Source organism: Lepidochelys olivacea, assembly GCF_965140295.1.
Source record: "Lepidochelys olivacea isolate rLepOli2 genome assembly, chromosome: 1".
Classification (NCBI taxonomy): Eukaryota; Metazoa; Chordata; order Testudines; family Cheloniidae; genus Lepidochelys; species Lepidochelys olivacea.
The window spans coordinates 307,152,624-307,165,376 of record NC_140411.1 but is presented as its reverse complement, the minus strand read 5'-3'; the positions used below and the strand labels follow the sequence as shown (position 1 = coordinate 307,165,376).

Here is a 12,753-nt window from a genome sequence, read left to right as displayed (position 1 = left end):
TGGAGCTAACAAATAACTAAACACCAGCAGCTCAATTTATTGTAAACCCTTGTAAATAGGGGTGACCAAAGGTAACCTGCAGCCACTTGCATTTCTACTAGAATTGGGACCCACAGAGACTGCAGTTATCATCAAGCATGCAATGTACCATCTTGATCAACGTGAAATCTTCTTGGATCCAGATAAAGTACTGCATGCTGTGACTAGTAGTCTCCATATAAAAGACAAATGCACTGGCAATCAGGTTCAATTAGTATAACCCAGGAGCCCAGGCAGGCAATCCACAACCAGGAACAGAACTCCCAATCAGGTACTAGGTAAAGACCTCTGAATGCCCATTTATTCTGGCACTGCTCTCTCCAATGCATAACCACTGATAGCTGCTCCTGTATATGTAATTCAGTCTCCTGAGCACTGAAGCTATATATCCCCATGGACTGGAGCAGCCCCTGGCAGTTCTGCTAGGGAGTGGTAGCTGTAATTGATTTTCAGGATAGTGTACTAAAGGCTGCATCTGTTATCCAACTTATTTTATTCATCTGACATCCCACTGAATTCCTTGCTTCCAAAAATCTTCCCTTTTTTGCCTTTGTGCTTGAGTTTTATCCATCTCACTGACTTTCCAGCTTTCCTTCTTGCGGATTTTCATAGGCTCTATTCAGTTGTTCCCTCCATCGATCTGCATAGCTCATATAATTATTAGCCATGTACTCTGTACTTAGTTAAAAAATGTTATCTATGGGTCACACTGAAGAGGACCCCTACAGCAGGGAAAATGGAGAATAACCAGTGCTGTCAAACTTGGTGCAGGTATAAGAATGCACTCTTTGATGTAGATAGCCCTTCCCGTTTGACTTTTGTTCTCCAGTCAATGTTCATGAGATTGCTAACAGTGTTCTGCTAAACTGTTCAATTGAGTTTCCTTGTGGAAGGATAGGTGCTGTACGGGAGCTTTGTAAACCACTATTTTCACTGATACCCTGCAGCATTTACATTTGCAGTAGTCATAACATACAATGGGTTATTGTAATTGCTTGTGCTCCACACTTGGCCAGCTACACGTAGTCCCTGAATTGGTCAGTAACAACATATTTCAAAGCGAAGAATTCTTACTCCCATAAAAGCAAGTGGTAGTTCTTTTCTGCCTAACATCATGACCCAGAGGCATTAGGTCCTTTGCAAAGGTGGTATAAGGGCTGCACAATATGAGAAGAGTCCCCAACGTTATCTCAGGAAACTCACAGGCTTTGTATCTCTTGCATTGCTTCTGGTTTCTTCTGCTTCAAACTGAACTGCAGACATACCTTGAGAATCACCTCAGTACCCTTCATGTGATAGTAATCTTCCCAGCTACTAGACTTCTCTCTCAAAGGGGTCACACTTACCAGGTTTTAATTTTATTCCACATTCTTGCAATCTGAGAAGCACTTTCCTTTAATTTCTCATATATTGCTCAATATCCTTGCTGTACACCAGAATGACCTCTAAAAATGGGATTCATAGATCATCTTGGAAATCACCAAATACTTGTCCATGCAATACTGGAAGGCAGATAGAGAGCATTTATCAACTCAAAGGGAATGCAAAAATCCACTCATCTTTCCTGTGGTGTTACAAATGCTTATGAGCATCTTCACTCAAACTCCTAGGGATAAGCTTTACCTTAATCAAGTACAGTAAAGCCATTCATTTTCCACTGACCTAAATTGGATTCTGGGTACAAAATGTCTATCTCTATAGTTTTATAAATTAACTCTCTATAAATCAATATAGAGTCTCAATATCCTATGCTTTTCCGGTCCACAAATCACTGGGAGCACAATGGTTTTATCCTTTCTATCAGGAAAGGATTTCTATTATAGCTTTTGACCTTCCCAGATTGGGGTCTAGGAAATGATGTTATAACAGTAGTTCCAGTAAACTGGATGGATTTCTGCTCATTTTATGTCCATCCTCATATATTCCCTTTGTTTGATTCACAAGTGCTGTATGCTCTTCTCACAGCATTTTGTGAAAATGTCCCTTGCTGCTCCAGGGTCAAGTGAGAGAGGTCAAGCAGGGTATCCCAGCTCAGAAAAAGCAGAGGGTTTGGAAGGTTCTGTGGCTATATTATTAGCTGGATACAGAGCTACTATTAATTGTTCTGAAATTACACAAATCCCCTGTGCTTCCACTCCTGGCTCAGACAGGGTGACGCAGGCCTTGTATGTACTGCACATTCTATCTGGGTCATGCAGCTCAGGAGGGACTATAATATCCTCCTGCCTGTTCTCAGGCTAAAAGATCTATCGCCCTTTTCTGCTTCTGCAGATTAAACAGACCAGAGTTTACGACTGTTTGATTCTGCGCCTAAGTACTACTCCTGCACTTTGAACATATGAAGATGGACGGGAAATGGTCCTCTTTCATTCTCTAAGTTCATAACTTCTTTTATGACATTTAAACAAATCACAGGCCGCTCCAGTAGCTATTTCCTTACAAGGAATGCTATCTGCTGACACAAATCATGTACTATGATTGGGCAAACTGAGTTGCACTTCAGGCCTTCGCTTTAAAAAAAGGAATCTTGATCCCATTCACTTCCTGCAAGTCAAGATTTTTTTCCATTCCCAGAAGTTCAACAAGTGGTCACAGTTGACGGAGGGTAATATGCTTTATCCCTTCAACCGCCTCACAGCAACCCCTGCGACTGGGCTATCTCTACCTATGAGATAGGAAGGATGGTCTAGTTAGCGAACACGGTACTATCCTGGGAGCCAGGAGAGCGGGATTCAGTTCCCAGCTCAGTCACAGACTTCCCTGTGACCTTGGGCAAGTTACTCTATGCCTCAGTTCCCTGCCCATAAAACAGGGCTAATACTCACTGCCCCAGGGGGGTACTGCAAGAATCAGCAGTCATTAATCGAAGGCACTCAGATATCATTGTGAAGTGGGCCAGATAAGTACGTACATAGATCTGAGGTCACTGGAGTGGCTGGCTCCGGAATGGCACTTCTCCTGTCTTCTAGTCTCCAAAGCAGTGTTTTCTCTTCCTTGCCTGCTTCCCCTTTCTGTGGTGTGGCTGGCTCAGGATTGCTCGGGCTGCCTGCCTGCCTGACTCTGCTGGACAGCACTCATTTTCCTGAATGGGCTCTGCCTGAGCATCCCATCTTTTGCTGATGTTCCATCTCATTAAAATAAACAAGGTTCATGCACTCAAGCAAGATGCCTGACTACCTTTAGGATCTTCTATACATCTACCTATCTCAAGTCAGGCACAGTAATATGTCCAAAGAGGTTTCGCTGGGCCTCTGAACCACTCTGCTAACATGCTGATATAAACAAAAATCAGGGACATTCTTTTCTGCTTAATGGGTCCTCAAAATCTGCTACAGGGGAATAAAGCTAAGAATGTATTTTCCAGCTAAATAACTATGCGATTTTAGTGTTGGGTTTACGGACCTTACTATAACTTCCACAATCTCAGTCTCCGCATAGTACATACCATAATGAGTAATCTCTTTGTAATGTTCTGTAGTGCACTTTAATGTAGGACTGTTTCACACAGCACTATGTTGAAGTGCACGAGGGAAGCTTTAGTGCACACCAGCAGGGTCTATTTGGATCAATGAATAGAGAACATGTTAGCAGGTTTTAGAAATCACAACCCAGTAGTCCACATTACTGCTCCATGTAGACAAGCCCTTAGGATCCTGTCATAAACCATTCTTAATGATGTCTGAAGCTGCTGTAGTTGAGATAATCCCTTTCACCTGGTTCTCCAATTTTGTCTAACAACTCCGAACTCCAGAGGTAACACTGGGTATCTTAATAGCTGAATTTACCCAAGAAAGGGAGAAATCCCCAAGTCATGCTGGAAGGACCAGTCATACTCTCACACACCTAGTCTATGTGTCTCATGCCTTCATTTCCCAGGTCAGCTTTCCTGTCTCTACCCCTCTCTCTTACTTTTCCAGAGTGGAGCTGCTAGATGGGGAGCCACGATGAACTTTGCCCTCAATGGTTCAATTTGGTTCAATCTGGAACGATAACTTGCCATTATAACTTTCCCCGTCTACAAAACACTCAGTGTAGCATGACCAATACGTTATAATATCACTACCACCATCAAGCAGCACCAGTACTGAAAATATGGTCTCATTCTTCCACAGCCACGCGTGGAGTCTTTTGACTCATAAAATGAAACACTGAATGAATGAATGAATGAATACTTGAGTGAGGAATATTGAAAGTGCTCAGTTAAAAGTCACCATGTACCAACAGTTTTGTGACCACAGACACATTTCTCAGATTTATATACATTCTGGAAGATTCAGAATTTAAAGCAAGACACTAGTTTAGCCACCTGTATGGCAAATTTAATGGACTGTATTTAACTGTGTGTGAAAGGAAAGTGTGACTGCTTTGTCTCCATTTCCCTTCAGTTTCACAATACAGCTTGTTTTATTGTACAGTAAACTTGATGCCCAAATATTGTCTTTGTAAATTTTAATGAGCTCCCTTGCATTACAGCTCCAGATAGTGTACATTATATTAGCCAAAGACCAGGGAAGTAAAATACATTTTGTGAAGAGTTCCAAAGTTCATATTTGGTTATGGTCTACGGGCTGGGGTTACAAAGTTAGTGACCTATATTACCCTCTATCCACAGTGAATCTTCCACTGATGAGAATGGGAAGACTGGGTCTAGAATGTGGCCCCTGTGAAATATAACTAAGGGTCTCCCACATGAGAAGAGGGCTGAAACGGGAGGTAGTTTAAGATTCTCTTTATGAATTTTACTCCTGAACTGTTCTGCCTAGAGTGTCTGGCTTACACATGGTGCAGATCCTAGGTATTCCAGTGCCTCTATGCTGGTCCTAGGGCCTCATCATTCCATATCATCCCTCTTTTTTCCCTTACAGCACAGATTCAACTTAGGCATGTTGTCAGGGCCTCCCCTGGCTGCAGCTGCACTCAAGATGAGCCCCCCCCCTCACGCCTCCAAAGGGGATGAGGGGGAGGTATTACACTGCAAGCCATGGGGGCTGCCTGCTCGCTCTCACCAAACAAACAGCTCCTCTCAGGGGAAATGTGGGGACTGCTGCTGCAAAGCCAGCTGGCCCCACTCCTTCTGCTTAGGCATGGTAATGAACCATGTGCAGAGGAGACCATCCATGTGCAGATCACAGGGGTAAGAGTGGGAGCTAATGTTTTACTCCGTAAAGTTACTGTTACATTCAGTATCCTGCAGTGGGGAAAAATGATATAGGGCAAGTTAGGGTCACTGCTATTTTTGTCCTTTCCTTATTTGTCTATTTTCAACGGTGTAACTATTTTATTTGCATGCACAAGTGTAGCTTCTGCATCTGCAAATCAGACACACTGTTGCATAGCTCTGTTATTGGAAAAGCTGTCTCTTAATAAGTCACTTAGGTTTCAGGGTTGATTGATATGCATGAGAGCTGTTCACAAATTTTCAGAGATAGTTCTGTCTATAACAGCACCACTTCATTTCATGTATAAAAAGATTCTGTTCATAGCAATAGGACTAACACCAGTATCAAAGAACATTTTGCATTCTGCAGAATCTGAAACAGTCACAGCAATACTAATAAACAAACAACAACCACCAGATAAATCCATACAGTGGGCTGGATAGGGTCACAGGATGGGAGTTTGCACCCCTGCTGTATATAATAACATGGTGCCATATGGCTGAAAACAGATAAACACAAAGCATTTGAGGCAACTAATGCGAAATAGCGAGAACAACTGCACGGAGAATACGATGCTCACATTAAAATATTTTTTAACTGTTTGCGTGGGCCGGTCGTGTGATTTTTGCTTAACACTGTACTCTTATATAACTAATAATAATAATTACATGGTTGTTTCCCATCTTTACAAGCAACATAATGAGCATAGCCTTATGTTTGTCTTTTTTTTCCTTCCTCCATGAGCAGATAAGAACATGCCTGCGTTTCTCCAATTATGCTCATATCGTCTTTTATTGAGCTGCTGACTGCTGTCAGAAATCACCGAATAGCTCACTACATTTGACTTTTAAAGCTAAAGGACAATCATATTGAATGTGGGCAGAATGAGGGTTCTAAAGCACAGAGTTTGCTTCTTATATACATATTTGTTAAAATAAAATCCTCAGTATTAAAAAAAAGAGAGAGAGAATCATGTTATCAAGATGAAATATGAAAGCTATAATTCTTAACTCTATTACCATCTATACAACTGTGATAAAAATCTTACTGTCAATGTAATGCTTTTTGGATAGCTGGCAGGGCTTGCTTCTGTATTGTTCTCAAGGTTGTGGTGCTGCTGGATTTTTTTTTTTTTAACATGATGCAAGTATAATGAACCAAACAATATTGTTCTATCAAGATAGAAAATTCTATAGTCTGATAGCTAGACTGCTGTCACTCACTGACTTTACAATTCGGGAAGAAAAATTAAAATAAAAGGCAAAAGAGGCCTAATAGGATATTTGGTTAAATTAGACTTTTAAAAAATTGGTCTTCAGTACTTTTGTTTTTTTTTTAAATTGTTCTAGGATTATACTATTCTTTGTAACAACACGACCAAGCCCATTATACAAGGCTACACTGCACGATCAACCACTGGGGATGCTTTAGGAATAATCTGAACTATCCTCCCACCATGATGCAGGGGCTCAGACTAGGTGACAGTAGCTCCTTTCCCATTCCAACCATAACAATGATGTCTCAGAGCTTCCCCTTTGTTAAAGGTCCTTGTGCCCTGATGTAGAGAAAGCCAAAGACAGAAACACAGGGGAAAAGAAAGAGATTTAAACAAAGGAAGATGATGCCTCAGAAAGAAGAGATGGATGAAAGACCCCCGCAATGCCTGACTCGATTGGCTTTAATTCTGTAAATCACCAGCTGGTGAGTGCGCTTTGGGGCACCTATGCGAGCGGGGTGGGGCAATGCACAACCCATGTTCAGCTCTGCAGCCTTCACGGAAACAACCAATTTTTAATTTTAGACAAGTAATATACGTCAGCCCTGACCGGCCGTTCTGCCAAGTAAGTGGTGGTGGTTATCCTAGCTCAAGTCACCCTTTTTCACATTGAATAATCTGGGCACCATAGAAACAAAAGCAACCACAGCTGCTGTCACAGCAAACCAGATAGCACATGGGTGACTTTATCAAAAAGTCCTGTGGAACAGGTAATAAGCTAGTCATTTCTTATCTACTTTATAAAACAAGAGAGGCCCCTCAGAATGAATAATAGGAGTTACTACTGAATTTGCAACTATGTGGCACACATTCTCTCAAAGAAAATACCAAAACACCATGGATTTTTTTCTGTAATGTATGTTAATGTGTATATTTGCACACACAAAAATTGTGCCTCTGAATTCCTGATGTGTTGTGATTATACTCAACTAAAATATTAGGCATTTTGTTTCTATACCTGTGATTGGGATCTCCAAATAGGCATACAGCAACACTAGATAGCAAGTGTCAAAAACTGGGACCGGGTTGAGGTGTAATAGGTGCCTATATAAGACAAAGCACCAAATAGCAGGATTGTCCCTATAAAATGGGGACATCTGGTCATCCTAACAGCAACAGAAATTAAAGTCAATAATACAAGAAAAATTACTTGAAAAACGTAAGAATTCAAAGAGCAAATTCTGTTGTTTTTTTTCTTTCCTGACCTTGATCAGGGATTGTCAGAGGAGGTGGGAAGCTGCCACAGTGAATCAACAGGACCGATTAACCCTCGGAAAGAATGAAGTTCTTTAGAGCTAAGACTGCATGATCACCAGGTAGCCCAGCATGTTACCGTTCCTGATGAATGGCCAGCTGCAAACAGGGTTCTATGCTAACTACACTGGGGAAATGCACCGCACTGTATATTAAGAATAAATGAAACTCAAAATGAACTCGGGTTATTATCTACTAAATTAGATGTGCTTTTGATACACAGTATGTAGATTAATATTAAATATGTAGTATACCATGAAGCATTTTTTATTAGCCAGAAGACAATCGCTGGATACCCAGAGGTCTTTATGTAACTGCACTGTCTGTCACCAATAATAGTAGCAATCTTCCATCCGTTTTGCTAGGTTACCGATTGTCCTTTACATTGAAACACATCTAGCTTGTTTTCAGTGACATGTGTCTCCATTGCTTTTACTTTTACGCACAAGACACAGTTCCAAGTTTCCAGTTAGAAACAAACAAACAAACAAATCACCCATTACTCAGAATTCTTGCCCTCCTCCCAAACTGCCCATTCAATTTTGGTTTCTCGTATTTCAAAAAAAATTTAAGAAAAAGACTCCTTTTTCAAAACACCCGCCCCCCACCCTCCCCCAAAAAAGAAAAGAAAATACAGAGAACAATTCCACCACCAGCTTTTTCCCAGGTTAAATCGTTACTCTCAGCTCTTTCTGATCTAATCCTGTAGCATCCTCTCACTCCCTCAAACATGCCGATTATCATCTGAGTAACACATTCATTACTGGTTATGCTACAATAGATCACTGAAGAATGGGATCTTATCAATTAACACGTTCAAGTGAACATGCATTTTTCTTTGCATCTTCCAACGGCCTGGATTCAGTAACACTGACAGCCCTAAACTGACTCGCTGCTGGCCTCAAGGATGCACACACAGATAGAAGTGGCAGATGCTTTCCCCCAGCATCTTTAGCCCCTTTGTAAACAGGCTAGAACCTCAGCTTTTTGCTAACAACCTACAGCAAAGGGAATGCAACTACTGTGGATGCAATGTTGATACAACAAGCTCTGTTCTAAATAGAAAAGGATGTAAGTGGGATGCATTTACTTACATGAAGATTCAGTGCCAAACATGGCTGGCCCCAGATGCTGCTATTTAAAGAAGGGAAAAGGGAAAAGAGTGAGAGATAGAGGGAGCGTGTGAGAGAAGGATGAGACTGCTACACAGCAGGGGTCATGAAGCCAGACAATGCAGTCCAAGTCAAGCTGCCAGATTCTCTTCTCCTAAGCTTCACACTGCAGACAGCTTTTCCTTGCAACCAAAGCGAAGGTCTTCTTCAGGAAGCAAAAATCAGGAGTTGCTGTTCTAAATCCAAGAGGTAAGGGAAGGTCAGTTTCTCTTCTGTCATGCAGTGAGGCAGAAATAGGTAGCAGACACCAGATACTGCAATCCACAGCCCCTGGTCTCAGTAAGACAATAGCATAGCTTATGCATACACTGGATGACGTCAGGACACTGCAAAGACTGACTGCTGTTAACCAGAGGCTCAGAGGGGGCTTGAATAGAGCAGAGCAATTCAAATGGGAATGCTGCCTTTGTCACAAAATGCAGAAGACAAAGAACCAGACATATATTTCCCTCCCTCATGAAAAAAAAACAAAAAAAAAACTACTCCATGATTTAACACAAGAATTAAAATATCTCTGTATTGAATTTACAATGATTGCCTTAACTTTGCAAATCCAAAATGTTTTCTTGCAAGCACATCATACAGAACGAAGATTCCTGGGACAAACATCCTACCAGATATATTGCATGGTACTTACGAAAGAATGAAAAAATGTATTTCCATCAGAAATGAACTCTCAAAATTGTCTTTTCCATAGCAGAAGGATTAAACTCGGGAATTAACCTAAACTTCACATATCATTTTGATTTAAGATTGGTAATCAAGTGTTCAGTAATTTTATTAGATGCTACTGTCAGGGTATGCTGCAGCACTGATCTAACCACAACAAAGAAGTCACACACATAAAAATGAAAACCAAAAATTATGCTGCTCTTTTGCTGCAAAACTCAAGACAGCAACAAAAGGAGCAATTTTTTTTCTTCCCCTTCAACTTCACTTTATTTATTTAAAAAGTGTCCAGATTTAGGACTTCAAACCCTTCCCAATATTTAGAATTACTCCTTTCTGGAACAACTCAGCAATTTAGGAAAAAATGATAGTGTAAAAACAAACATAAACAAAGACGGAAACTGACTGTTGTTAATCTCAGTGCAGACAAGAGGCTTGCTATAGAATTCTCCGAAGCCAAGCTAAAGTGTCTGTGCTAGGGAGAGCAGTGAAGCAGTAAGTTGATGGGTTTGAGTCTAGGAGGCATGAGGGTGAAGAATGGCCATCCGGAGAGGGCAAAGGGGAGAACATTTTTAATGGCTCTCATTGAGCAAGCCCATGCAGCTGCAAACCCAGCAAAGATTGCAAAGCGTTGCCAGTGAGGAAGAGTAAAAGAAATACAAAGGCACCCGTTACATAAAGCACTTTAAAAAGATGAAAAAAAATCATTTCTGAGTGTCTGCAAATTAAATGTTACTAATCATTCCCACAGCCTAAGTATTCTCATTCTATTTGTAACATATAAAATATCACTGTGAACAGTAGGGTGTAGACAATGGGAAACAGAGGAACAATAATAATATTGGGCGCACACAGAGCCTTCCGTCAGAGAAACTCAACATGCTTAAAAATATGATGGTGCCAATTTTTGCTTTGCCACAAGCCCAGTGTATTGGGCTGTGCTGCTCCAGGAACAGGCTGGGAAGCAATTTATGATTTAGAGAGTCACAAGTTGCCTCCCAATTTCACCCTGCTCCAGGGGGAAACGTACCCTGCTCAGTCCTATCTCACGCAGCATATGGTCCCAGCCATGCCAGCGCAGCTAAACTGGCCGGCACATTGAGGGAGGTGGAGCCAAGGCTCCATCTGTTCCTTGCCCACTTGCACAGTGGCACCATTTTAACCAAGCCAGTATAGTTAAAGCAGTACAACATCCCTCATGTGGATGCAGTCATGTCATGTATAAAAGTGCTTATATTCCCTTCCCATATGGGAATAATACCAAGTGGTATAAGACACTTTTATAGCATATAACTACATTCACACTAGAGTGGAGTCATGCCAGCATAGCTAATTTAATAAAATGATCACAGCCCTAACTGAAACATAGGAACATAGGACGGGAAGGGACCTCCTGAGTCCAGTCTCCTACTGTTGCAGACAACCACCTTATATAATCCCCATTCATAAATTTACCAAGCTCCATCTTAAAGCCAATCAGGTTGTTCACCCCCATAACTCCTACTGGAAGGCTGTTCCAGGACCTCAATCCTCTGGTAGTTAGAAGCCTTCTCCGAATTTCCAGCCTAAATTAATTCACAGCCAGTTTATACAAAACGGGGTGTAGACTGGCCTAAATATGGATTTAGGTCCCTCACTTTAGGCACCCAAGTGTGAAAATTTTGGCTAAGTGACTGGGCCAAGTTCACAGAGGAAGTATGTGTCACACCAGAATGAGGCACAGAATTCAGATCTCCTGATTCTAAATTCAGATCTATTCCTTTCTCTTAACGTGAGCAAAATATTTTGTAATGTTGACATGTAATGGCTTTTAACAAATATTTTTGCACCCATGACCAAGGTTAATTGTTCCACACTATTACATCGGACGAAGACGCAAAACCTTAATAAGGTATCAGAGCCTTCCAATTACCTCATTTGAGCACTTGCAACACCCCTTTGAGGCCATATTCCATTGATGTACATATTATGGTTGAAATACCAACAGCCCCATATGGTATCAATGATAGTATCTCATACAATACTGTTAGGTCAGATTTAGACTGACTTGGTGACTAGTAACTCTGAGTGAACTGTCTGATTAGTATGTGACAGACTGCTAAAGACCACTTCTGAAACCCTTTAACAGGTACTTATATATAAAACACTTAATGGGTTGACTCTTTCAAAAAACATTATGAGTTGTCAACTATCAGAGGGGTAGCCCTGTTTGTCTGGATCTGTAAAAGCGGCAAAGAATGGCAGAGAGTCCTGTGGCACCTTATAGACTAACAGACATATTGGAGCATAAGCTTTCGTGGGTGAATACCCACTATGCATCTGACGAAGTGGGTATTCACCCATGAAAGCGTATGCTCCAATATGTCTTACTCTATAAGGTACCACAGGACTCTTTGCCATTATGAGTTGTGTTCAACATTTATCGCTTTTATAGGAATGTAATCTAGTAGCCAGATTAAGCAGGTTACTGGGATTAAGAACTCCTGGTTTCTATTTCCAGTTTTGCCATTTACTCATTCTGGGTACATTATTTAAAGTTCCTGTTATAATATTTACCTGTATTCATCCGATGAAGTGAGCTGTAGCTCACGAAAGCTTATGCTCTAATAAATTTGTTAGTCTCTAAGGTGCCACAAGTACTCCTTTTCTTTTTGCGGATACAGACTAACACGGCTGCTACTCAGAAACAACTCTGACATCATAATCAAAAAGGCTGACAAAGGAGGTGCTGTTGTCATCATGAATAGGTCGGAATATGAACAACAGGCTGCTAGGCAGCTCTCCAACACCACTTTCTACAAGCCATTACCCTCTGATCCCACTGAGGGTTACCCAAAGAAACTACACCATCTGCTCAAGAAACTCCCTGAAAAAGCACAAGAACAAATCCGCACAGACACACCCCTGGAACCCTGACCAGGGGTATCCTATCTGCTACTCAAGATCCATAAACCTGGAAATCCTGGGCGCCCCATCATCTCAGGCATTGGCGCCCTGACAGCAGGATTGTCTGGCTATGTAGACTCCCTCCTCAGGCCCTACGCTACCAGCACTCCCAGCTATCTTCGAGATACCACTGACTTCCTGAGGAAACTTCAATCCATCGGTGATCTTCCTGATAACACCATCCTGGCCACTATGGATGTAGAAGCCCTCTACACCAACATTCCACACAAAGATGGAC

The 12,753-nt window shown here is 41.4% G+C and overlaps 1 protein-coding gene across 4 annotated transcripts in view; it reads right to left on the bottom strand.

The window, feature by feature from the left end:
• Nucleotides 1-12,753, bottom strand: part of ST7 (suppression of tumorigenicity 7) — a gene marked incomplete at its 5' end in the record, with an annotated part of 234,365 nt that overhangs the window by 154,062 nt on the left and 67,550 nt on the right. Inside the window, one exon of one of the 4 annotated variants that reach the window (XM_084624976.1) lies at nt 8,823-9,195. The exons of the other annotated variants lie outside the window; for them this stretch is intronic. Coding sequence (XP_084481102.1) covers nt 8,823-8,844 — 22 coding nt within the window. Of the gene's footprint in view, nt 1-8,822; nt 9,196-12,753 lie in introns of those variants that run through there. 4 annotated transcript variants of the gene reach the window in all.